At 37.5% G+C, this 27,549-nt stretch overlaps 1 protein-coding gene across 2 annotated transcripts in view; it reads right to left on the bottom strand.

Moving 5' to 3' along the window:
- Window positions 1-1,032: 1,032 nt before the first annotated feature.
- The window catches only part of NELL1 (neural EGFL like 1), a 286,549-nt gene continuing 260,032 nt past the window's right edge, over window positions 1,033-27,549 (bottom strand). Inside the window, exons 16-20 of one of the 2 annotated variants that reach the window (XM_032188786.1) lie at window positions 21,887-22,027; window positions 12,554-12,747; window positions 6,880-7,056; window positions 5,088-5,312; window positions 1,033-3,003 (exon numbers count right to left, since the gene is read on the bottom strand). In XM_032188786.1, coding sequence (XP_032044677.1) covers window positions 2,953-3,003; window positions 5,088-5,312; window positions 6,880-7,056; window positions 12,554-12,747; window positions 21,887-22,027 — 788 coding nt within the window. In that variant the 3' untranslated portion in view covers window positions 1,033-2,952. The remainder of the gene's footprint in view (window positions 3,004-5,087; window positions 5,313-6,879; window positions 7,057-12,553; window positions 12,748-21,886; window positions 22,028-27,549) is intronic. The other variant, XM_032188788.1, reaches the window with a different exon arrangement.

Genomic DNA, 27,549 nt, shown 5'->3' with positions numbered 1-27,549 from the left:
TGTCATCAGAAATGTTACATGCAGTGGAAATATTCCTGAATAAGTAGAAACAGCTACAAAATGCCACCTACCTATAGTGAGGGTTTGGAGCAAGTCCCTTAACTGGCAGGAAGTTGCCTTTCACAGAAGGTCTGGTGGCGGTCCTCCTCACGTTAATACCATTGTTCTTTACTGAGCAGAGAGAAAGATCATCTCACAACGAGATTTCCAGAAATTATGTTTCCTATAACTGTACCTCTTATATACAATAAACATCACTATTTCTTAGCATCACTATTTCTTCGCATTTTTACCGTAGTGCTGATAGTTTTATAGGGATTAGGGATCCTCATCAAGGCCTCTCGAAAGAGGTTTTGAAAGTTCTTACCTTAGTAACAGAAGAACACAGTGAATTAAATTTTGTGCCTCAGTCTGGTCTTTGAGCTGAGGCCGTATCTTCTGAGTACTCTGAAGGTAAATGTTATGTGGCTAGTGATCACGTTGCTTCATAAGGAAAAGTTCATCAGCAGCATAACTGCTTAAAATGCAACATAAACAAAGAAGCCTGTGCCAATATCTTGACTTTGAGTAAACAATTCAAGCCATATTACTCTGAAGATAATGACATAATGTTGTATAAAATGCTCTGAAAGGGTGTTGTTGAATTAATCTGCATTTGGGTTCTAGAAGGAAATCAGAATGCACAGTGAAAAAGTTCCGTGCTCCTGTTGAATACCATCGTAACAAGGTCTGAAGCTTCCAGAAACCATCTTATGAAAGGGCTTCACTATTGTGAGTTAAATTGGAAAAGAATGATTTTGAAACCCTGTGCTGTCATTAATCCCATTCACAAAGCTTCAGAAATACATGGTATGTGACAGACTGGAATACAAGATTTTGTCTTACTAAGTATAAATGAAGTATTTCTTACAATTATGATACTACTTCTCGAGGCAAACACTCCTTCTCCTTTTAGCAACATCATGAATTCAGGTCTGGAAAGGACAGTGATTAGTGTTTTAAAATTCTGTTAATAAAACTAAAGGAAAGCTATCTGTACATAGGAGTTTATTTAGATGCCCACAAGTTTTAAATCATTCCCCGTTATATCTCAGCCCACTGGATATCTCATCCAACTGAATTACCATTGGGTTTTACAATGTGATATACAAAATGAGCTGACATGATTTACAAACATCCTTTGAGTATCATATAAAACACAACTGTTTCCCTTATTATACAATCATTAGGGCAATGCAAATATAGTCAAATACATTAGTAGCTGAAAATGATGGGGTATTTTAAGAAAATAAATTTAACTTTACCACACAGACCTGTTAGATAAAACAAGTAATGTTTAAAAAAAATGGAATAAAATTATCTGAGTGATAGCAAGTCATTTTATATTTTTCCACTTTTCTCCTTATAAGAAACATGATAGTACTTGATTTAAAAGACTTGATTTTTTTCATTTTATATTCATTTCATTTTTTTTCATTTTTTCATTCTTATTTATCTATTTCAGTTTTTCTGCATGAAACGATGAAAACCTCACAAATATAGACTTTCCAGACTGTATTCACTATACTTATTTCTGCACTCTTTCCCACATACTCAGTGCTTAATTAAATGAAAAGCAAAAAACACTACACAAATGAGCAGAAAAAAATACAACAGCACATTAAAAAGGTGACATTAATCTGTAGGTACCATCGTCATAGAAATATATTCTTGTTCTAATGCCACAAACTTTCTAGCCTCATGAAAAAAAAGAATAGACATAAGCTGAAGAGAGTCTAAACTCTAACCTCAATATAGGGCTAAGAGTTTTCATTTGTATTTCTAAACTTATGTATTAAAAGACACTGTGTGCATGGTAAATTTAAAACTAAATATTTTTAAATGTCATAAAATAAGAGAAAACTTGTTTCTGAACTGTTAATTGGGTAATGAGATTTACCGAGCGTTAAGATCTACTGTCCTGCGTGTCACTGGTAGAGCTGCTTCTGCACTTTGTCATTATGGTAGCAGTAACTGAGAATGGTGGACATCATTATTACTGTAAATACAAAAAAGAAAAAACTCTGAACTAATCAATGATGTTATAACTGACAGCAAAATCTAACCTAGTCATTTTAAATTAGTTCATCTTAAGGCTGACCTTTTTATCGTTGCACAATTCAGAAGAATTATACCCTTTTGCAGCATTTGTAGTTTCTCTTGCAAAATAGAACACTGATAAAGACTAATGGTTCTTTTCTGAACATGTGTTGAAATGGTGAGGGTAAGTTTTAGTACCATTTCTCGCTATAGGAGTCTTGCTGCTGCTTCACACATTTGGAAAAGAAAGTGCTTTTTTGCTATTTCACTAAGTTCATGGCATTTATTTTTATATTTTTTAAAGACAGACTTTGATTACTTCCATTCTGTCCAATCAAATATACCTTTGAATGTTTTAAAATGTTGGACAGATGTGAAATATAAGTACTATGCAATTTGACTGTACATACATACATATTTTCATAAATACATCCGACAGGGACCTTGGAACTAAGTATGTGATATCATGGGACAAAACCACAACAGGCTGTTTTGTTTGTAAAATCTAGATCCAAAGGAAGAAGAGCTGAATTCTATCATGTTGTCAATACACAAATTAAAACAAAAATACAGCATTAGTTTACCCATGAAATAATTTAAACATATTTGCAAATGTCTTGACAGGAAAAGTGTGTAATTTACAACACTGAAAACTTTTAACAACCACTGACTTATATGCGCTGTACTGTAAGTCACCCGGACAAGGCTAGCAAGGATGAGCATAGTGATAGGTCCCAAAGGCAACTCCCAAACATCTTCCTCATGCGGAGACTTTGGTAATTGTCTGTTGTATAAAACACCAACGCATACGGCTTCATTGCAGATGTTAACTTCATCAGTGTTCCTCCCCCAGCACGGTCCAGTTCAAGTACATCAGTTATTGTTGAGACACTCTAAATCCACTGAGCAGCAGACGTTCCCATTCTGCACAGACAAACAAGCAGGTGTCAATCACTGCTGCAGAACAAGCTACAAAGAGCAAAGGGGATCGTAGCTGGCAGAGGTAATTCTACCGCACACAAGAAACACCTGCTTAAGCCATCATCCCAGGTTGTCCTCATAGATCCCAACAGGGATGGCTTTTTAAGGAGGCTGCTTTTCTAAGTAGCACTCTAATTATCTGTTCTTTTTCTCTCTGTACAGTCTGTATCTGCCAACAGACAGAACTAACCTGAACTACGTATGAACTACAAATCTGGCTGTAAAACGACTCAGTGGTCCTCATGATAGAACACAGTACAACAGCAACAAAGATGATTCGAGTTGGTTCGTCCCATGCAAGAAAGTTAACAGAGAGAGTTTTAATCTGATCCATACTGGGAAGCTCTCAATTTTTCTGAAATATGCCCATCTTTCAGATTCTTGGTTTAATCAATATGAAAAACTCTGAAGAATGGCAGAAAAGCTAACTTCCATAATTCACAGCCCTGAAACAACAGCTTGGTTTCCCACAGTGAACACAATAATATTTTATGTAATATAAAGCAGTATTTTCATAATTCTGTTTGTTAAATTTTGTTAAAAAGCAAGAGAAGATCAGTTTTCACTTAGAGTGATACAAAGCACAGAATCCATGGTTCAGCTTCCATGGAGTCTGAAAATAGCAGCAAACAGGATACTGTCATCTGGTTTTTACTAGTCCTTTGTAAACAGAATGTATCTACTACAGCCTTAAGTCCACAGTGACTGGCTACCTTAAGATACTTTTTCCTGACCACTTAGAAATTCACTTCTTTTTTTTTTGAGGAACACCATATTATGGATCACCAGCATCACCTCTGTATAAATATAAATATAACTTTACAGAAAATTGCACTTTTTAATCTGGACCGCTTTGCCATTTCTGCTTATATCACAGCCTCTAAAACATTTACTCATGTACAACTGAAGGGCAGTGAACTGTGGCAAAGGGCAGGAGCAGGCAAGAACCTAGTGGACCAGACCAGATGCCAGAAAGGTTACAATTTCAAACTGTAAGCTCAGTAAATGGGGAAGTGCAGCATCCAGGCACAAGGTTCACACTGCATACATTGTGATAGGAGAACAGCTTGGGAAACAGTGCCTGAAACAACTCTCAGAAAATGCTGGAAAATAATTTTTCTAAAGTCCTGGTCCCTCCTACATTTGGGCAGCCCCAACGTAGGCACTTTGTAGAGGCTGAGCTTGCTAGCCTGGAGCTCCTCCTGGCACACACTGCTCTGCATTATCTGCCTTGTTTAGAGACAATTGCTTTTATCCTTTCTCTGGAAAACTGCTGGCAGTGTTCATTATGTACATACTTATGGGTTAGAGTACTCCCTACACAGAGACCTCTCTGATTTACTCAGAGAGTGGCAAATAAAGCAGGTGTGCCCTTACTCTCTCCCTGTTCATGCTGACCCACTGATTAGAAAACCATACAAAATTTTTGAGAGCAGGGATAGTAAGCAAGAGGGGCACAGAAAAGTAGCCCAGTGGGATCATCACTGCATGGAAAAGTGGAGACAGACTGTTCTTTTGCCTTAGAGCCACTGGACAAAATACATGACAATGGAATAGAAAGTAATAGGGAATAGAAACTATGGCGTTTCCCTCCCACTTCTCTTATGGAAGTGCCTTCATATGAGGTTTCTACTTGTATACTTGCTGGTGAAACTTGTATTAGTATTCTTGATTCTGCTTACCAGTTCTGCAAAAGACATTTTCATAATCATTCACATGAATTAATTATTAAAACATTAGCCTAGTTTCATACTAAGAATGCCTGAAAGGCTCACCAACAGAACGTCTGTAAATTGTGCTAGGATATTACATAGCTGTGCTCAACGTTTCGAAGAAAACAAGCACAGATTGTTCTGTTTCTACCCTGCAGACCACATAAGACACATTTTTTTGGTATGCTACTTTTTCTGCCCTCAGGTCTGCTTCACTTCACAGCAATCTGAATATGAGCTTCCAAGGGCAGAAAATGACCCTGTTTTTATGTAGTAACAATCGTTTCCATTACCATTCAACCTTGTCCATCGTACCTTGCATTTGCAGGTTGTACAAGGAGATCCCACCATGGTCCATACAGCACCACTAAGTCTTGTAATTCCATAGCCATCTAGACACGTTTTCCTGATGTCATAGGTGATGTTGTCAGCCAGGCAGGGGTCACTGACGCAGTGGGGACAGCACTCTCCTTCTGAAATGGCTGTGTACTCACAGTTTAGATTGGGGCACAAAAGAGGCCAACAGTCCACTTCCCCTTCCTGTAAAAATTGAAATAAAGCTCACTGAATACATTTCCATTTGTTAGCTAACTTTGCATCCAGTCAAATGGAAAACATTTATTTTGCCAGAATTGAAATAGATTTAATGGATCAGCTTCTCAGCCTGGTTGATCATGTAACTGCATATTTAAATACTGAAAGTTTTCTGAATGTAGCAGAGTATCATTTGCTTGTTTCTTGACTAAAAACAACACCATAGGAAGAGAACTTGAGTTCTTTGGGTTTTTTAAAGACAGCATTAAATACTGGTTTACAATAACTTTCCATAACCTACAATTTTTGCAGAGATGGCCTTGCAGACTTATGCCCTTATGGGGTATGGTCACATAAAATCTCCATGCAGTCACAGCAACTGTTTAAACAGGAAAATAATAATGCAAATATATCTAAGTTAGCATGTTTGAGAAGCACTGAACATAATCTAACTAGCAACAGTCAAAAGCTATTTTACTGTCAAATGCTAGAAGAGTTGTTAGAACAATACCTGCAATACATGTTATCTTCCACTTAGTGGAACTTACAAAAAAAAAATAAAAAAAAAATAGATAGATAAAGCACGGATTTACTGAATTGGTGTCTTTTAGTTCTGTATGTTTGTTAACCTAATCATAAAATTAGGCAAAGAAATGCTGACCACAAACTCAGCATCCTTTGTAAAACACCTCACATTTTATATTTGCCATTGCTGCTGTCTGCAAACGTTTCTTGCTGTTCTTTTGCCAACATAAAAACCACCTTAGGAGAATACAAAATACAATACTTATTGCTCTATGTTACAGATAATTATCTCTTAACAGTAACTTAGCTTTGAATGTAATTTGTTTCCTGATGCTCAGACACCTCTTGATTAATATCACACGTAAAAACAATGTTATACAGACAGCTATAAATGGAAAACTGATAATTTTAATGAAGTTCACTGCTGCACTAATTAGTATATCTGTACAAAAATTAAAGCGGTAGGGAGATAATCTACAGTGCTTAATCAGAAAAGAATGTTCTTTATTTTGTATGTTTGTCTAGTAATTTTGGTTTTCTTTATTTTTTTTTCCTTTTCTTTTCTAATTCACCATGTGGCACTGGCCCTCCGTTTTTTCAGCTTCTGCTGAATTAAAAAAGAAAATTGCCCTGTCCATTTTGATAAGACAGGTTTAAAATTAAAAACTGAAACTCTTCCATCAAAATCCATCACATGTGAAAGAATCTTTAAAAAATATTTAAAGATCAGATGACATTATAAAAGTTGTCAGAAGCAAACACTTTTTTTTTAAAAAAAAAAAAAAAGTTAATATAGCGTTAAGGTTTCCAAGCTTTTGTCAAGCTTTTCTTCTCAGTCATTAGACCTACTTATTCAGCAGTAGGAAGAAAACTGGTGGTGTGTCATTTGATGTGTACTCTGTCATTTGGTGCGTACTCTGTAAGTGCTTTAGTATCATTCTTAGTCTGAAAAGCAGGTGAAGAGAGAGCAAACAACCTGCTTCCAAGTACATTTAGCTAAAAACAACAATCATTATTCTTGCTCCCCTCCAAAACACTTTACCCATACCAGGCAACGGCACTGCTGGCAGCTGTAGGTCCAGTTGTCCCCACTGCGGTAGAGCTTGTGCCCCGTTTGGTCGAGGCACTGGCTGGTGACGCGAGTGTCACACTCTGGGCAGCAGAAGAGATCAGCACTGGGGTTCTCGCAATCACAGGCTGTTCTCCGGCAGAAAATTCTCCCATCCTGCAAAGACACATTGCCCTACTGTCAACCACAAACCACCAGAAAGCAAGACAGATCAGCGTCCCAAAAAAAGCCCCACTCTGTACATATCATAGAGCATGTCTTTCACATATCAGAAAATATCAAGTTCTTAACATATTAGATGTTACCAACATAAGGACTCGATCATGCAAGCTGTAATACCTCAAATACCAGTGTTGTCCCAGTTTCTGTTAGTGCAATTGATTCAATGCTGTCTGAATGTGAGTGGTGTTTTTCTGTCTGCAACTAACTGAAAATAAATATTTTAAAATAAATCAGTACCTCAGATGAAATGTGAAAAAATTTTCTTTCTCATTAGTTACACCAAGGAACTCTCCAACCAGTAGCCTCTTTACTACATGCAATATCTGTTTCACTTTATTTTGACTAACTATGGAATTGTGAAGAAAATAACTTGAATAAATATGTGGAAGGTATGAGGTTGGTCCCTTTAAATTCATAGGAGCACCATGCAGCAAAATCACAGTGATACTAATAGTTCTTTACTCTGAATTCACAACTGGTTCTGTTCCATATCTGGACCTACTGTACACAAGCATAAAGCTAAATGGAGTACAAACTATCACCACCCATTATAACTCTGTTCATGTACTAAAAAGGGCCCATATTCCACAGACTCTCCAAAATATGATTTTGCTAAATATTTACTTACTGTATTGGATGGCACATTTTGTTAAAGGAGATTAAACATAACTGTGTGAGATAAACAGAAGATTTGCTTCAGCAGGTAAAGAGAAAAGGATATATTCTCTTTGCATCAGAGAAAGCCAAATTGATTTTAATTCTAGTTATGAAAACTAGGGGAGCTATTGTGTTTGAAATTATAGCATTTACTATAGGTGAGCCAACATACTGATATGCCACATGTAGACTTGGAACTGAAATCAAAGTTAACAATGAGGAGATTATTGAAGAGTTTTGACATTAAATTCTTTTGCATTTAATGCAGATAATTGGATTACTCCTTATTCTAACAAAACGTCACCTGTAGCCAATTTGAAGGTAGTGTTGAGAGAGGAGTGAACCACAGTTGCACCATTTGCAAAATTGCTCTCACTTCAATGGATTTTTTTCATATTGTCATCAGAACCTTGTTCTGAATCTATAAACCTTTACCTGATGCAAGTGGGAGATGCTTCTTCATTGCCACCAAAAAAAAAAAAAAAAGGGATACCTATCAAAACAAGGAAATTTACTTCCTCTTGAAGCTTTTAAAATGTGAGTACTAAAAAGAAGCATGGCAGTCCACGACGTCTTTTCCACAAGCAGACAGAAAAGCCGTAACCTCAGCACATAGCATAGGAGAAGGCTGTTCTGCTTGTATTTTGAAGAATGTATTTTGACTCATAATGACCATGTCAGTCAGCATCACTGATGCATTTCATAGCATTTTTGGACTGATTAACATATTGCTTTCTGTTATAAGAATTATTAAAATGGCTTGTTATGCCTAACAAGGAAAGTTAAAGAGAACACAGAATTACAGAAATGCCGAAAACATGCTAGCTCAATATGGTTCTCAAGTGCTTTTCCTAGCCAAAGGGCATAAGGCTAGACTGTCTTAGTCTTTAGTCAGCTTTGCATCAAATTAAGATAACTAAGTATTCCGTACTTGTGGCTGATTCCTCACTGAAGCCATAGTAATAAATAAAGCTTTGCTTCCCTACTCAGCAGTTTGAGTAAATCACAAAGCAAGGAAGATGGCCTGCAGCCCAATTCCTTACCCACACCTGCTGGACAGGTCCAGATGCAGCACGGGGAATAATAAAACCCACACAAACAAACAAACAAACAAACAAACAAAACCTTCCCTGCTGCCAAGTTATGACCAAATCTCTGTACTCACAGGTGGAAAAGCACAAGTATCTTCCACCCTTTCCTGAGGGAGGACATCAAGGAGCAGCCCAGCACAAATGCTCCACCTGGATGACCAGCTCCAGGCGAGTTGGGCCACGTGTCTCGGCAGCCTGATGCCACCAATAATGGCTCTCTCTGTTCCATAATGGATTGCTGATTAATAATGGTTAGCAATAACCTATCTGCCTGAGCCCAATTTACTTTCCAAGCTTTCAAGATTATTTTTCCAATTCCTCTTTCAGCTGGTGATGGTGCTGGTACTTTGCTACTCTGAGCTACCGTGCTGTTACCTCTGGGGAGCAGCTAACCTTTTACATTGCCTTCACTCTCTGTATTTCAGAGCACTGACAAAGCTCGATGATTTTGCCAGAGACCTTTTGGTAATCATAATACACTGCTAATAATACACTGCTAATCTCTATTATTTAAGCATCTGTGTTTTATCTACAACCTCATTAGTTCCATGCCTTTCAAAAAACATTTTTATCCCTATGCTGCAGTGACATAAAGCCTCTTAAGCTACATCTTACTTGTGTCTTTGCAGTTCTATATTAGCATTGTGGTTTGGGCTTTTTTGGTTGTTTTGTTTTTCTGATAGCAAAAACTGAGAAATACACAGAAAATAATTCATTTCATTTTGATGGGATAATTACATATAGCATCTTGTTAGTACCTCTCTCTCCGCCTTCCTCACTGAAGCAGTTCTACAGGTTTCAGAAGCATCAGTGACATGAACACAAAATTATTCTTACCAAAGGAAAAAGTGACACACAAGAGAATCAATGTAAAGGGTGACTCAAGTTTCCACAGAACCCCAAAACCGATCAGACAGAAGTCAGACCCTGCAAAAACCAAACCAAACCAAACCACCTCACTGTTCTCACCATCAGGAACACCCTTCACCTGTGCACATCCCACCATTCCCAGTGCTGTGCTTACCCCCCAGATTTTTTTCACATTGGAATGGAGGCTTATCTGAATTAGACAACAAACTCAAAAGCCCACATATAGCCAGACCATACAGCAGGATTTTTTTTTTTTCCCCCCTCTTGGGAGAAGGAAACAACTACCCACTCCCCTTCAAATTTCTATCAGTCTTGTGTATTAAATCCACAAGAGTTCAGGAAGATACTTGTAGAGGATGTACCAAATATACCTAAGGTATTGCATTAATTATACAGTCAGCTAATTAAGTTTCAAGAGTTTGTGTTTATGTAAACTTTGTCCCCATTCAGGTGAATGCAGACAGTTTGAAGAGACTGGGGTGATGGAACACTAGAATAATCCCTTGTGCTTCCATAATGGCACTCTGCTTCAGGATATTACTGAAGTAATATAACTTCTTGTATTTGACAGCATTCTACTCCACAAATAGCATCACTTAATGAACTTCAAAGTTAAGCATGCTACTTGATTTCCATTTGAAGTTAAAATATTTTCAAGACAGGATCCATGTCTTCCAGCCACTGCACAATATACATCTATCTAGCCTTTTCTATATTAACTATAGCAAAACACAAGCTAAAAGAAAACATTTTTTTAAAGCTGAAAAACTGATTTGTCTCCAAGAGAAAACAAGTGGGTAGGATCATTTCAAAGTTAGAGTAAGAAATACAAGGAATGATTTAGTCATACTCTGCCCTTTCCCTCACCAAAATCAGCAAGCTGCAAAAGGGTCAAGCAGGACCAGCCCTCCATGCAACTACATGAAAATAGTAGAGCCCTGCAATAGGTTTGAGAAGTCTGGTGTACTGGGAGCTACCACAATTTATAAAATATGTTTCAATAACAATTTCAATAAATGCTGAGAGAAGACTTTACTTTCTGGTTGGATAAGATGGAGGCAGAGCTCTCCTTGTTTTCCCTGTTCTATAGCAAAGAATTTGGCTCTTGAAACAAGGCAGCTACTGACGTGAAATAAAATGCAAATGTTAATTCACAGAGGAAAAAAAAGAAAAAAAAGAAAATGAGGAAGACATAAAGGAAGAGTCACAGCAACAAACACTGCCAAGCTTACTTTAAAATATCTATGCATTAGTTAATCATTTTGTGTATTTTCATATACTAATAAGGGCATTCAACATAAGAAATAAGTGCAATGAGAAATGGCAAAGAAAACAAATTATAAGCAATCTAAAATGGGAATACTAATAGCTAGAGCTCTGCAAAGGCAGACCAGATGTCTTCACATACATTAAACTGTTTATTCTATTGACTGGAAATCCTTTCATAAGCCAGCTTGTTCCCCAAGATTACAATAAAAGCTTTATATGTATTCAGTGGAGTTGTACATTTCAGCTTCTGAAGGGAGGAGTTTTAGGGAACTTACGGCTACTTGAAGTAAAAAATATAGCAACTAACAAGAATATATTCCCATTTGAGCCCCGAACAGCACTGCAGCTTGTGGGTTCTATTCACTCTGAAGTGTTGATTTCCCCTTCTGATACACTACTGCAATACAGAAATGATGAGGCTTTCAGCTTCTTTTCAACTTCAAAATACCTTGTCTCTCATCACCTCTCCAAACTCTCTAGTGCTTTTGCAGCTCACAGCCAGGGGACAGATAGGCTACTTCTCATTCTTTATGTTCAGATTTTCACAGTGGCTAAAATTTCATTTTACGGATGCAAGAGCCAAGAGCGTTCCTGCTGTATCTAAGCATAGCTTTACCAGTGCTATGAACATACCAGCTCAAAGTGGCCACAAAAGATCAACCACTTTGCAGATTGGTGCCTTTCTAAAATTCTAGTGATTTCACTGACAGCACCCCCTCTTTAAAACAGTGAAAAGGAAGAAAGAAGAGTCAAATGGTCTTTTAAGTTTATCACCGAAGTCAGAAATGAAAGGTCAGTTTCGGGGGGAAGGGGGGGGGGGGGGGCAGGGAGGGAGTGTTAGGCAACAACAATCATAAATAAATAAGTAAATAAAGCGTTCTGCGATTTCTGAAGTAGACCTACTTGCACCGTGCCTGGCTTCTTCAAAGGTGCAAAGAATGCTGCACTGCCCAAAGGGGAAGAACTGCTGACAGAGACAAGCTGGGATGCAAAGGAGAAAGCTGGCCTTCACCCTTCTTCACTGGAGGAAATTTAGTGCCTGCTGCTAAGTCCTCCAACCTTGGAATCGTATCAAGTTAATGGATAGGTATTCCAACTAAAGGGCAACACCATCAAGAGGGCTGCTGTTGGCTACATACAGCACTTGTCCTAAGAGATGCATATTCATATGAAACAGAAATTGAAAATCATTTTTAACATCTAGAATAAGCGTGCTGATTGCCTGAAAGTTGTGTTAAAGGGCAACGTGAGATCCTCATGGAGGCATGCCCCGAGTGGCTCTGGCCCACAGGACAACATGGAAGAAGTCCTCTGGGGTTAGCTGCTATTCAATTGTGTTCACTTTTCCACAACAGGAAAAATGTCTGTCCCCTCAAAATTTCCCAGTCACAACTTCAGTACCCCTCAGCAGAGCTTACCTTCTGCCTCAGCGCCTTGGGCTTACGCTAGCATTTTGCCAATGCCAGTGGCACTGCAATATGGGGTGTCTGACATGAGCCCAGAGAATTAAACAACTCCTGAAATCCAGAACACCAGGATCTCACCTTGCAGGAACAAACGGAGCATCTGTCCTCCCTCAGGGTCCACACCTGCCCATTCCGCTTGAAGCCACCTTCGTGGGGACAGTCTCCAGTACAAGATGGTCCAGATGGACAGAGGCAATCAAACCCTCCTGCCAGGTTCACGCAGGCTGAGTCATTCCAGCAGGTGTGGGTCTTTAAGGCACACTCATCGATATCTGCAAGACAGCAGATTTATAATGCTTTGGACATTTGTTTTCACAGGGCAAATGTTATTTCTATATTAAGTATTACCAATCTGCTTTGCTGGTGGGTACCTTCTTTCTGACATCTTCCTTATGTATTTGATAAATATTAAACGCTGTTTTTCTAAACTTATCTGCTGTTTGTTTTGATTCCACCAAGAATTCTTAAACTATCACCAGCAGGCTTAATTATAAAGGCTGAGACTGACAGAACTAGTGGAACTATATATCACTGATGAACTTGAACAGGGTGTATAGTGTTTTTCAAGTCACTGGCAACTAGTGAGGAGAATTACCTTCTGTCTGTTGGACCACTCTCTGTTCTGGATTTCACAACAAAACAGAAAGGCCCTATTTTTCATAAGCTCCTAGCATGATCAATGTTTCCACACTAACAGCTATCAACTGCATCCTATTCCCATTGCTGGAAGGTATAAGAGAATTTAAAAATAAAAGATAAAATAAAAAGGGGCACCTTACAGAACAACACCAAAAAAATCTTAGAACAAAGCTATGTGTGAAAACCATGATTTAGCAATGACACAAAAAAGGAAGCAACAAAAGAAAATCATTATACACTGAAGAAAAGTGAATTACAGTACCCCATTAAAATTGCTTTTAGAGGGTAACACATAATTATGCAATATGGATTTACCTAGGGAGTTTATGCAACATTCTTTTTCTTGCAGTGAAAGCCATGAGCTTTATAAACATGTTGTGGAAAGCAGGTATTTCTTTCAGAAAATAACTTTGGACTGCTCTTAATATATTGACAGATTGTCCAGATAAAATACCAGTAAACCAGTGGGGCTTTTTTGTTGCCACATTAATAATGAAAGCTATAGGAAACAGTGGGAAAAAGGCTAGAGAAGACAGTTCTTTAAAAGTATCTGAGGATTTCTATCATCATGAAAATTCCAAAAGAGTGTTATACAAATTCAGAAACTACAAGGAAGAATCCTCACACTTACCATTTAAAGTGCCTTTATTGCTAGGGTGAAGTTTATAACTCTTCACAGTACTACCCAAGAGTACTTTTAATTCCTCTCTAAAACAACAATTTTTAAAATTCAGTAGAATTAAAGAAGAAAAATTACCTAAACTCTAATTAAATGGGATCTCACCGCTAGCTGCCCTACCTCATGGGTAGAGTGCTATGGATTCACTAGTCATCTCCTCAGAAAGCCAGAACTTATATAAAGATGTTAAGAATTCTCTCAATTAGCCGAAGGAAACTATCTGTAACAACCAAATCACTACCTTTCCTCTGGCCTGGATAGTAAACTTGCTGGTTTCAGTTCACAAATACTCCAGGAACAACTGGAAATATTTTAGTCCCCTTGGGTTTGATCAAAAGCAAAATCAGCCAGCACAACAGAGTCTGGGGCTTAGGGCATGAGAAAACTGCTGTTCTCCTTTCTGCTCACAGACCAAAAGGGAAGCCAGAAGGCAATTACACCGCAGAAGGGCTTCACTCCTGGGCTGTGGGCCAGTCCTTTGTCAGAGATGATCCCAGTGGCCTGATAGCTTGATTCAATTGCTCATCACTCAGACTTCCCTAAAATTGGTGCATTTTGCTGCTTTGATGGTCTTAATCACCAAAAAAAAAGAACATTATTGCTCTAATGCATACTGTAGCCCTACTGAGAATTTGAAAGGTCCACTATAAGTGGTGTAAAAGGGACTGCACTAAGAGAAATTAAAACTTGCTGTTCATTGGTTAACAAGTGCCAGTGTGTCACATGAGGTAAAGGCCATGAAGAGAGTTATGACTAAACTGTTATCAAATGCATTATATTGAAACAGTTACAGTGAGGCTTAAAATATTCTTTAAAATACCCTATTTTCTTTTTGATAGACTTTGGCTTGCATTTCTTTGGTTGTTGTTGAAGATCAAGGCATAGTTGCGGCATTCGCTTTTTGGTGATTTCACAAAGTGATATTCAATTGCCAATATTTTCTTTGCCGTATTAAGGGCTTTTTGAGCAGCATATATATAGTATGCAGCAGGATCACAGTGCAAATTAGAAGGGTAGCTTTCACAGTTCAAAACTAAAAGGATTTCACAGATGAATATAAAGCCATATTGCCTACAGAGTTCCATGTAATTGCTTTACTTATGACACAGAAATCTAATTCGGCTTCCATGTAATTTAACAGATTTATGGAAAGCCAGATGTTAGCAATTATAGAAACTAACATTATTCATATTCTCAGTAGTACAGACCTGTTCACACTGCACAAAGTCAACTTAATATGTTATATATATCCAAAAGGGAAGAGCGCCCTATTTATGTACTGCTGGTGCTGTGTTGGGTTTAGCACACATAAAAAGGATGCCCCTATTAACAGAGGCCCAACCTGGTAAATGGGAAATTCTTTACAAAGTAAGCCACCAAGAAAAACTGAGTAACATAGCGTGAGCATAAATTCCTAATTGCTATTCAATTTGCTCTTTTTTTTTTCTTTCTTTCTTTATGCAAATGATGGTTTCTTATTATTTTACGGCATTTATTATTTAAAAGTTTTAGCCATTAATCAAATATAAAGTGCTTGGACACTACGCTCATTTCCAGCTGAACTTTTAATAAAGCTAATTTTCTGAGAACAGCATTTTCTTGTCACTGACTGCATTTCTAAAAGTCAGAACAAACAGTCAGTGTTCCCAGTAACTTGAGGAAAATAAGTTATAAGTGTATTTTTGTCCCTTGCACTCTTTTAGAAGAAAAAAACAAACAAAAAAAAAGATACAGAAGAAAAAGAAGACAAATGTTCCCATATTTTTAGCTCATAGTTAGCTTATAAAAGTATTTTAGCTTAATGGAGATCACATGGAATTGCTCATATTGATGTGCAATGAGTATGTAGATGGCTGTGCAAAACATAGAACAAAGTGCTTGTATTTACTGTGCAATTTCTTTTAACAATTGGGATCAATGTGTCTATTTAGCTGTTGAAAACACAGCATAGTTTAAAATTCTGAACATGTCCAAAACAATATTCTAATGAATATGAAAATTGTATGATAAGGCTTTTGCATACAGATTATTTTTATATTATTCAAATCCTTGCTCAGCTCAAATTCCCCACACTCCCATCAGGTTTCATTTGCTTTCCCACAACTGCTCTCCAAAGGCGTTGGCCCAAAACTGTAACATCTAATGAAGGACAAGGCAAAACTGTACACAAACTTTATTGCTCATTATAACAATACCAGGCAGAAGATGAAATATTCAACTATAAAACTAAGCAACTTTTAAGAGCAATGGACAAGTACATATACAAAACAGCTTGGACATGCTGTAGTTTACCCCTATATATAACACAAGAACAAGAAGTCTTTCCTGACTTTTGGGGGAATTAGTTCCTCCATGTAGCCTATAAAACTGGGAAAACCATCTCATTTTCCTCTCCATACCTGGTATGCAACTTTGCAACATTATTCATTAAATTAAGATAATCTGTGGCATAAACCACTAATTAACTCAAGTAAAATGGGCAGAGCTTCACTTCTCCCCTCAACACCATTTCTCTTCAAGAGAGAATAGAGTGGCAAAAATAAAAAGAATAGAACAGAAACGACCATAATCAGAAACTGCTTTGTAAAGCTAGCCTTCTGCTATTTTATAACAATATATCACCAGCAGCAAAGTGCTTGTTGCTGTGACATACCACCTCAAACATTGCACAGGGCTATCATAAAACTGATCAAGATCTTCACTCTTCGAATACCTTCAATCTGTGCTTCTCTAAACAAGCGTACAGCAAAAAGCACCTGATATGTATTTTAGCTGCAATGCAACTAGTCACGTTTTGTGGATGTGAAAAAAGAAGAAAACAAACCATCCAAGACATGCTTATTTCCTCATCTGCTTTTGAAATACATAAACATAGCTTGGTAACATGGGCAGACAAGAAAGCAGGATCAAAATGGAATAGAATAATCCCCTGAGATGCAATTTCCTTTTCCATCCTTTTTGGCTGTAACGAGAAGTAATTTGCTTCAGATATTGTGAGAGGTCCCATAGCCACTGCATTTGAATGGGGCAGAAGACAAGCATGACTGTACATATCAACACAAGTTCATTAACTAGGTTTCACTGAAATTTTAAACCAATCCCTAGTTACTTCATTTCTTAGTTTTCCAGGCTATTCAGGTTTTAATGCTGTGACTTTTCTACGGCACCTTAATAAATGTGTGCAAGCATGTCACGCAGTGTGGTGCTCTGTAATATCATGATAAGCTGTTGTAGAAGAACCCTACTAATGTGCTAATTTTAACTGTTATGGTACATTAAACCATTACAGTATAATGTTATGTGAAAAATGTATGCTCAGCTCCCAAACTAATGTGTGTACAAGTTAACTAAACACTGTTTTGACAAATCATTTTTCACATGCAATTTGTCACAAAATAATGTATTTGCCTTTCTTCTAAATCAAATGAAGTGATTTGGACTCATCTTTGAAAGATTCATTTTTTAGTTAGAAAATATTTTATGATAGTACTTCTACAGAGACATAATGATGTATTAAAAACACTGTATGGTAAATTAGATTCAGAACACAGGATTTACTAATGCTTTCTAGAAATACAGAAATGACTAAGCACAATTACCTTGAAGATATGAAACTCACAGAACACAAGAATCAGAATTTACTAAATGGAAAATAAGCAAGAGACTATTTTCATTTTGTAGAGACTGATGTTATGAGCTTTACTAAAGTCTATGACCAGGATAAAGTTGTAATACAGCAGATTCTAGAGTAGTCTTGGATATTCTGCACCATATGTAAACCTTTCTGTCTACATACCACTTCTCTAATGGCAGAGAGGCAATTCTCAGGCGTACAGGAAGATTTTTGAAGGTTGGGTCTAGCCTTTTGTTTGATAGAAAAATGGGGCACAATAGAATAGTTTGAGTGGGATGGGACCTTAAAGACCATCTAGTTCCACTTCTCTGCCATGGGCAGGGACACGTTCCACCAGACCAGGTTGCTCAAAGCCGCATCCAGCTTGGCCTTGAACACCTCCAGCAATGGGGTATCCACAGCTCTTCTGTGCAACCTGTTCCAGTGCCTCACCACTATCACAGAAAAGAAATAATAAAGAGCAGAACTGCTTTTCCATCACTTTCAAACCTAGGAAACAGGGAACACTGCAGCATACCTTGTAGTATATTAAATCTTCAGTGATTGATTTTAAAACTGTTCAAACTTAACCCTGAAGCATTGCCTCACCCAACTTTTATAGGACTAACGCACATGGAGTTTTCTCTCACAAGCTGCTGCATCCTACTGTTTTCCAGATTTCATATCCCAACAACAGCTACTCTAACCCTGCAGTTAGGCTGAGCTATACAACCTTTCAGCATGCTAAACATGGTGAATCCTGTGGTTTTTTTTGGTGGGAGGAGGATCCATGTTAAGCTTCCCTACAAAGTTTGCACTAATTCTTGAAGAAAAGACAAAGACAACCAACAGAGACTGCTGTCTTCATTGTTCCCTCTGTGCTTGCAAGTCACAGCATAAAGACTTGGAAAATGAAACCATTTTAGGGAGGGGAAAAAAAAACACAAGAAAAGAATCAGGAATTCAGCACTCCAGGCCCGAACAGTTCTCTACAGACCAGAAGCATCTCACTTGAAGAGAGATGGAGATAAGTATGTACAATTTATCTTAATTTGCTTTTATTTTTCTCCAGCAGATAGGAGTGAGCTTTGTGGCACGCTAATTACTTCTCATAAGACGGCATTTTCTGTGTCATTTTTTTACCTTCTTTTGGTTCTGATAATCTCAGATTGTCACTGAAAATTCAACAGTGAGGGTAATTACCTTATGTGGTAACAGTGTTTGTCAACAGGTACTTAGTGCAGGGCAACAGCAACATATGCCAGTTGCTTCAACATGGATTACGATTTATCTGTGGATTGTTGTTAATACTGGGATATGACAAGTCATAGTTCTCTGTAAAGCATTTTTGTGTGTTTACCTTAACATGTAGCAAAAGAAAGGAAAAAGGAGTGAAAAAAAATAAAAGAAAAACACAGCAACTATATGCTACGTATTTTAATTGCCAAGGAAACTTTGATAGCAACTTAGTTATAGCAATTGCCTTTTGTCTGCAAGCAGTATTCTTAATAACATATTGTGAAAGGCCATGGCCTCATAAAAATGCTACTGCTGGTAATTAAATTACATTCTCTTAATTTGAGCCTGCTCACCATCTCTTTATGAAGCTGACATCTTTTATAAAAGTGTGGCTGTGGAAATATATTCCCTTTTCAAAGCTGTCTGTGCTTGATATTTTGAGCAATAAAGAATTTTCTGAAGCTTGAAGCACTCTGGCTAAGTCATCCATCCTTATTGCCCAAGCTCTCATACAATATTATGACCTTCCTAATTTACAAATTTGTCCCTTGCCAGGTGACAAACTCCACTCTCGCAGACAACAAGGTAAAAGCTTTTAGAAGCCCTGAGCTACCTCAATGCTACCCAAATGTGCACACATTTTCAAATGTTCTGCAAGCACTGACAAGACCCTGCAAGCAATGACTCAGCCCCAAGACCACCTCCCCATAAAGAGAGGGAAAGGGAAATTTCCAAGAGATATACAAATGCATCCAGTAGCAGCAACCACCCTCCCAGGCTTTGGACTATCTGCCAGAGTTGAGTACTCCTTCTCACTGTCTTATCATTTTTCATTCATTGTTATTATTTTGTTGCTTTGTCTTTTTTTAAAAAAAATATTTGTTTTTAATTTTTATTATGTTTTTAGCCTGTTTATTGTTCTCCAAGATTTGTCCTTCAGGAAGGAAGAAATGCTTCAAAACATACTGAAGAGCACTGAGCCAAACCCAGCTCAGGTACATACTAGGATCTCAGTAAACAGTCCATAAAAATATAACAGGCCAAAATGCTGTTGCTAAGCAGATGAACCCTCTTTTATCTGAAACAGAGCGAACCGCTCTGGCCTTGACTCTAAATACTCCACCGTGCAAATAAGCTCTGTAACATAATGAGAGTCAGTGTTCAAGTAACCAAGTTTTAGTGAGAATATGCACTATCATCTCTTATTTTAACCACTTCTTAGCCGTACTTCTAAATAAAAATCACAGTTTGAAATCCCTTTGTTATATGGATTAGCAAAGTCTTTCAATCAATTTTAACTGCTTAACCAGTATAATGAAACAGAAGAAGCTGGTTTATTCTCTTCATCACTGGTACCCTGCAGCAGATAGTTCAGCAAAGCTATTTAGTTAAAATAACCTCACTCATTTCACGTTCTGTTTACAACTTGCATATGGCAAGAAAAGCACCTCAACTCACAGATTTCCAGTGTGCTGTGCAGGTCAAAACGAGGGCAATTTGTTTGCACCAAAACTCATCCTTTCAGTTTCCACAGTACATAGAGCATTTGGGGCTCTTGGGGGGCTTTTTTTTTTTTTTTTTATTAAATCTCAGAGGTAATCAAGTGTCCCTCCATTTATTAGCAGTACTGGCTTTTTCAGCAACTGAGCCTATCTGTGGGCCACGTCAAACCACAGTCCTGCCTGTGCATCTGTCTTTTGCTGAGCCCAGCCCCAAGCCTTGCATTTTCTTAGTCAGAAAACAGCTACCTAAGGTTGGCCTGAAAAGGGATGGAGATCACCATGGTAGCAGCACAGATAGACATCAGGAATGCTACAAATGCCATTTATCCCCAATTCTCTCAGGGCTTTTCAAAGGCTACTTCATGTTGCTTTGACTTTTGATAAAGTACTTTCAATATTAAGTCACAAAATGCTGTAAAATTTTTCAATTTCCTTTTTTTTTTTTTTTTTTTTTTTTTTTTAAGCACTCCTCAGTCAAGCTCACTGTTGAGATTTTGTTGTGTTCCCTGGTCAGCTTAGGACAATATATCAATATATAAGAAGCTAGTATAGTTTGGCTGGACAATTTACAAAATATTGCTTTTGCAAATAATTATTTTTTTCTCTGCATTTTTAAATCACAGTGCTATGACAGCTGCAATTTTTAAAATATTAGACTGTATCTTACAAGTTAGAATTAAGTATATAAATTCATATGAAAAAATATATTATTTTACTTCAACTGTATATTTCAAATCTTAGATGGAGCCCTTTGCACTTACACATGATAAGTAGGTTTCACAGTGTTAAAACAAAGTCTTTCACAGAAGAAGCAGAAAAGCAAAATGTTTTTACAGAAAATTCATGGAAGTGAGTAGAGATGAAATAAGTGGAATTCCAAAGAAAGGATATAGAATGAAGAAATGTAGACCTGTATCTCAATAGTAGTTACAAAGGGATCCTTTCTGCATTGTTTTAAACTCACCTAATAAAATATCATATAGAAATTACACACATTTACAATTTACATAAGTAAATAGGTGTAAAAATTGTAAGTCAGAGGTAGAACACAATTGTCACCTCGCTATGATTTTGTTGGTGTTTACTTGCTGTGGTGGCACACAAAGTCTACGGATAGTCAAGGGCACCCAGACTGCAAGAACGAGCACTAAATCCTCGTTCTTTGTCCTCCCACAGAAACAACAGACAAACTCCTCTGCACCCCTTAAACTTTCCTCTCCCTTCGTGCTCTTCGGGCATTATTCTCCAAATACGGTGCATAAAGTGCTTTATGCTATTCGCATAACTCTAAAAATAAAATGTTGAAGGTATGGAACAATGCAAAATAAACATATCAAAGTAATCCAGACATACACCAAATCTGTTCTCTCGCTGCTGTGCTGAAATCTGAAAGGCAACTCTTCCCCTTTTGTGGCCTATTATGCTCCCTGGAAAGCCTGCTTTCACTTCAGGTTTTAAAGCAACTTATTATGATAAATGGCAAGGCTCAGTAAGTCACACTCTGGATCTCTGACTGCCTCCCTCCTGTAATAACTGTGCTAAAACGTGATGCGTCTTAAACTAGCATCCAGGCTGTGGGGCTGGGGATGCTGCCAAACACAGACACGCTTGCTTGCATTCTCATTTTAGCCTCAAACACAGCAACAGCTCAGGACAGTGTCTCAGTAGTCACTTTATAACACCATGCAGAACGCGAAAAGAAAAAAAAAAAAAAAAGCGCTATGCTGATCATTGCTTACCAACACAGGACTCCCCGGAAAGAGAATAGGTTCCATTGTCATGGAAACCGCTTCTGCACTCACAGTGGTACCACCCTGGGAGGTTAACACAGCGTGAATGGTTGTGACACTCAATGATCCCCTCTGCACACTCATCAATATCTGCCTCAGAGAAAAACACAAGCCAGCCAGGAAATTAATTTCCTTTGACACCAATGCTTTAGGATTTTGTTTTTGCTTTTTAAAGTCTTCCTTTAATGGATCATGGTTTATTACGGTTCCAAACAGCAGACACTTCAACATGACTGACATAACAACAATAAAAAAGAACAGTACATCATGGAATTTGATACATATGAGACATTTGTTTACACCATGCTTTGTTTAAAATGCAAAGCAAACATACAGAAATTTTGTTCGTTGTGTTGTTGGTGTGGTTTTTTTTGTTTGATTGATTGTTTTAAATCAGATTTGTCTGCACATGCAAAGCATTGTAGAGCAGGTTCTCGACTGAGAAGGCACTTTCAGCAACATTGCTGCTTTACTGACTGCACGTCCCAGGATACCTTGGAAAGAAAAAACCTTCTCTTCAGGATGTGTTCCCAGGGTTCAGCTGTGGTACTTTGCAGCTCTCTGGCACTTAACGTGTTCAGGGCACTTTGCAAACAATAATTAATCTTTTGCATTTATATGATCAAAATGAATACCTACCACATGTGTAACAGTGTGCAACAAAAAGAAAAGGCAGTCTATGTTTCAGCTGCAATAAAACATTTAGCTGGAAAAGAATGAAGCAAATGACACCATACCGGTAAGTCTGTAGCAGTGGAAAGGTACAGCAAGTGAAATACCCTGCTGAGTTTCAATAAATGTGCTGTTTTTATAAAGGGTTTTTACAAATTTCCGTAACATGGTTAATAGAGACCTCATAATTGCTAGTAACCTTGGTTAATCATGGCTGACACGTGGCTGTTGCTCCCCTTTGAGCATTTTTCCAGCACATTTTGTAGGGTTGCAATTAAAATTAGCAAATTAATTATATGTTAACCTTGCAGTAATTTAAGAAACTATTATATTTTGATTCCTCTTTTTAGCTCAGACTGTTTGACTATTTTTTTTCCCTCCCCCATCTTGGTTACTTTCCAGCTGCGTACCTTATCAATTAAAAAGAATCTCAAATCACTTCAAATTATTAACTGTTGTCATCCATTGAGATTTTTTCTTGGCCATTGGCACAGTTAACATACTTATAAAATCATCTATACTGAACACACGAATTTGGTGAAATTAGATTCGCAATCTGCATTTGGTTCTGCCAGCATCAGAGAAGAAATGTTATCTGATCCTGACGCAAGAGTAAGTTAGGGTTACTAAGTAACCACAGAATGCAGTTTTTATCCCAATATACAGAATACATATACCAATATGGTTTTATTGACAGCAGGGAGTCATGTTGAAATCGATTTGAATGAAGTATCCTTCAATCTTCAATATCCCTCAAATCTTCCTTTTTTGTTGTTTGTTTACATCTTGTAAGCAATACCATAGAAAAATTTACTTTTTCCTCATTTAAGTAACAATGTTTATTCTTGTTAAATATGGTTAAGAAGCCTAAACAAAAGCATTTTTTCAGTTTTGAATTCACATTCCCTCAAGAATAAAGCAAGTTATCTGTATAACAGGGTTACAACCACTATTTATATGAAGCTTTATTCAGCTTCCATCTAACAATAAAGTCAATTTTTTACGCTTTAAAATCTGTCATTGCTGCCACCTTTTCTGTACTTTTTATTTTGTAGAAGCTAATTTTAGTGTTAAAACACTGCACAAATCTAGCTGTCCATCAATGATGAGTGCTGCTTGCAAACTCAGACACTTTCAATTCATTACAGCAAATGGAATTTATAACCATGATCTTTTCACATGTCATGGCTGATGGAACAAGTTTAATCCTATTTGGAAAGTGAACGACTTTGCTATTGCAGGTCAATTGCAAATGAATCCTTCTTGCTTACTTTTCTTCCCCTGCGTTCAATCTGAGAATGTTCCTGTTCAAAGATTGCTTCTGTGGGTCAGTCCTGTACTGGGCCTCTTTATATTCAATTTTACAATTTTTAATTTACAAAATCAATTGAGTTTTTCTAAAGTTCACTCCTGAAGTTAAGCCCTTTTGAAAGTGCATTTGCTTTAGACTCATGGTATAGGATATTAATTGACTGGTAAATTACTTTTCAGAAAGCCTGTCTGCCAGGATACCAAAGTTGAGCAGCAGCTTGCTTAATGGAAGAAAAATGGTATGTAAGTCTCTGTACGTTACATCAGAAAAGTAAAATAATATATACAACTATTTCAAGACTACATGACCTTCTTATGGCAGTACTCTAACTGTCAATAGCTTTTGTCCAATGATTTTTAGGGAGACAAAACGATTTCTTAAGCACACTTCCAGTTGTATCAATTCTTCCTTTATTCCTCGATCTCCATAAACCAGTAGAGTTACACCAGCTGGGCCTTACCCATGCCTGGGACAGGAGGCAAGGCAAGAGGAGGTGCAGTGCTGGCTGCTTTGGGAACGCACGCCATGAAAGCCACTGTTGTTGCAGAAACAACTAAAAAAAAAAAATCCTTCAAGCTCTATTCTGTACCTCTACATCTCCTCTCCCAGAGCCATTTCCAGCTTACAGGTGGTTCCCTGCTCTTCCCCCTCCAGTGCAACTCAGCACCTCTCCTTGCTCCCTAGCCCAGCGTTCCCCTGCATGGTATGTGCTGCATATGTGCACGCTGGGCTGTTGGTGTGGGCAGAAGAATGGGGAAGCAAACCTTCCCTTGCTTCTGCAGCAAGGTAGTATTCCTTTGGCAACATGTTATTTAACAGCACCATATAGAACAATATGCACGAAGAGCAGCATAAACCGAAAAAAACATTAGGGGCTTTTCCATTTGTCTAATACATCACAGGTCCTTATTCCATGTTTAAAATTATGTCCATAAAAAATATGAGGGAAGAAAACATGATTAGGTCTGTAAGAATCTCCTGACATCCAGTGTGTTATTTGTAGCATATGGATAAATGTATTTCTGCAGGTATAGGAAAATATTATGGATTTGTTTTAGAAACTTCAGAATGATTTAAGATGCTCATAACACAAAGAGTCATCTGCAAACAACAGCTCTATAAAATGGCATGCCATATACCGTGACACTGCTTAGTTCACCTAATAGATCATTTCCATCTTGACGTATGGCTTTGATAACACTTTTTAGAGGAATCTATACAGGAAGATTTTGCTACACATAACAGCTAGGTCAGGGAGTTTGAATCAATTCGCCTTTCTTTATCTTTGCTCTTCTATCTTCAGATGCTAGCACTATATTTTGCATACTTGTCTTAGGATGGATAGCTTTCTGTTCAAGTCTGATTTGGGATTTTGGGATGCTACAGAATTTGAACTATATATACACTATTTATGTGTGTGCGTTGTGTGCAGACACTCACCAGCATATGTTCTACCTTTTCATCACATAATGTTAGGCTGAAATGAAAGTGTGTACCTCTGATGTGGGAGTAAAAAACAGTACAAAAGTTATAACCAAACTTCAAAGGAGCAAAGAAAAACCTATCCGGAAATCCTGTAATGACACAGGCCAGAAGAAACAACAATTGGACATTTTTGGGCTGTGTTCCCATGCCTTAGGTCTTGCCCGCTCTTGGCGCTCCTGGCAGCATAGTGGCACATGGCTGTCAGGACTCCAGGCTCTGCCTTCGTACAGCATTCCAGGCATCCTGCCATGGATGGAAGACCCTGGGTCTTTACATGCACATCTTCACCTTGCCATCCCATGTGGCTAAACCATGCTCACACATTTCAGTGAAAACACATTCACTGACTCCCTGACTTGTTCTAAAAAATCTGTGCTAATAGCTATATAGTCCAAAACAAATAAAGTATTTGTGAGAAACAGTCAATTTAATATTTCCTTGGGAACTGAAAATTTCCCACATCCTTAATTTGCCTCTCTAGTCTTCAGCTAAATATCTATTCTACCTTTACACTGAGTGTAACATTTTTCTTTTCTAGTTGCAACACAACATCAGACATAGCTGTCTTACCCCCTGTGGAACTATTTTTGCATTTTTTTTTTCAAGCTTTCTTACAACATCCACGTGAAAGGAGATCCTGTACAGGTCGTTGTTGCTTTTACCCCAATGCAGTTATTTAACTGTCATTAGTACAGAATTGTTAATGGAACTGGCAACACTCCATTATAATGGCTTTGCAAAAGCTCAAAAATGGCACAGTTTTGTATTGTATAAGAAAGGCACCAGTTGGTTTTGAATAAGCTCTTGCAGGATGTTAATCCAGTCCTTTAAGGACAGGTCTATAATTTTTACTTTTACCATCCCAGCTTCTTGCATTATTCATAAAGGTATTTATGCATGCAAGATAAATAGGATAATTTACCTCCAAATAAAACACAATGACTTCAGACCTAGTGAAAAAGTAAAATTAAAATAATTCAATCTTTTCTAATGCTTCATCATATTTAAGTCACCGTGTAATAATACTGAAAGGAAAACTGCTCAGTGTGTTGTAATAGCTAACATTCTACGGTTTCAATGAGACAGAAGAGCTTTATTATAAAAGTGTCGGTTCTTCAAACTCCTACAGTACTCTTTTTCATTAAAAAAAAATAAAAATAAAAAATTACGTGATCCTTATCTTCAGCTCTCTGTTGATCAGGAGACCTATAAGTACGAAAGGTTTGTACTAACAAGAGAGGATCATACAAGTCTCAGGGTTCCTGAATTAATGCCATACCCTGGCAGTTAACTCCATTAATTCCAGAGTACTATAGCTTTATTTTCCACGTTACAATATGTTTCTTCAACATAAAAACAACAGAAAAATTCAGCCAGCCTACTGAGGCATAAGTTCTATGTAGAATGCAGCCTCTTCTCATCTTCTACTTTCACATGAGCCCCACTTCCAGAAGACAGAGATAGCAAGAAAGGGATGTCACTGACAGCACTATGCAAACAGCTTTCCTGCTGCAAAGGAGTCATCCAACTACTTCAAATAAACCCCAAAAGCAAAGACAACTACTTTGGATGAGAAGAGATGAAAGTCTCTTTCTAAAAAAAAATATCTCCCACGTTCTTACCTTTATGCCAAATTCATTACATGTAAGCATATCATAATTCTTTTGTTTTACATAAACTTATATTAAGGCTGAATTTTACCCGATACTATTAACTCTTTTATCAGGTGACTTGTTAACACTCTGTATTGGCTTTGAGAGTTCTCCACAATTATCAGGAAGGCATCGCATCTACTTTTATACATACACTATACAAATCAGTAATACACTGACAACAGCTATCCTTAAAGACTACATCTTTTTCCCAGTGCAAAGTAGAAAATGCTACGACACTGACCTTGTCACAGGTTTACAGCCCAGCATGCCTGGAATACCAATGACACAGCGAAGAACAACAATTTAGTCGTTAAGCGAACGGTAACTTAGAATAACACAGATAACTGTATAATTTAGTTACATTTGAATAATGACTCATGGTTGTTGCTTAATCTCATGGGGCCAATTCACTCTTAAGACCACAGAGATGCTAAAAATCAGAAAGGACAGGAAACACATCTGAGCCCTACCTATTGACATTTTTAATA

The sequence above is a fragment of the Aythya fuligula genome, chromosome 5 (assembly GCF_009819795.1).
Source record: "Aythya fuligula isolate bAytFul2 chromosome 5, bAytFul2.pri, whole genome shotgun sequence".
In the NCBI taxonomy this organism is placed as follows: Eukaryota; Metazoa; Chordata; class Aves; order Anseriformes; family Anatidae; genus Aythya; species Aythya fuligula.
The sequence above is the reverse complement of the archived record's forward strand: the minus strand, read 5'-3'. Positions and strand labels throughout refer to the sequence as shown.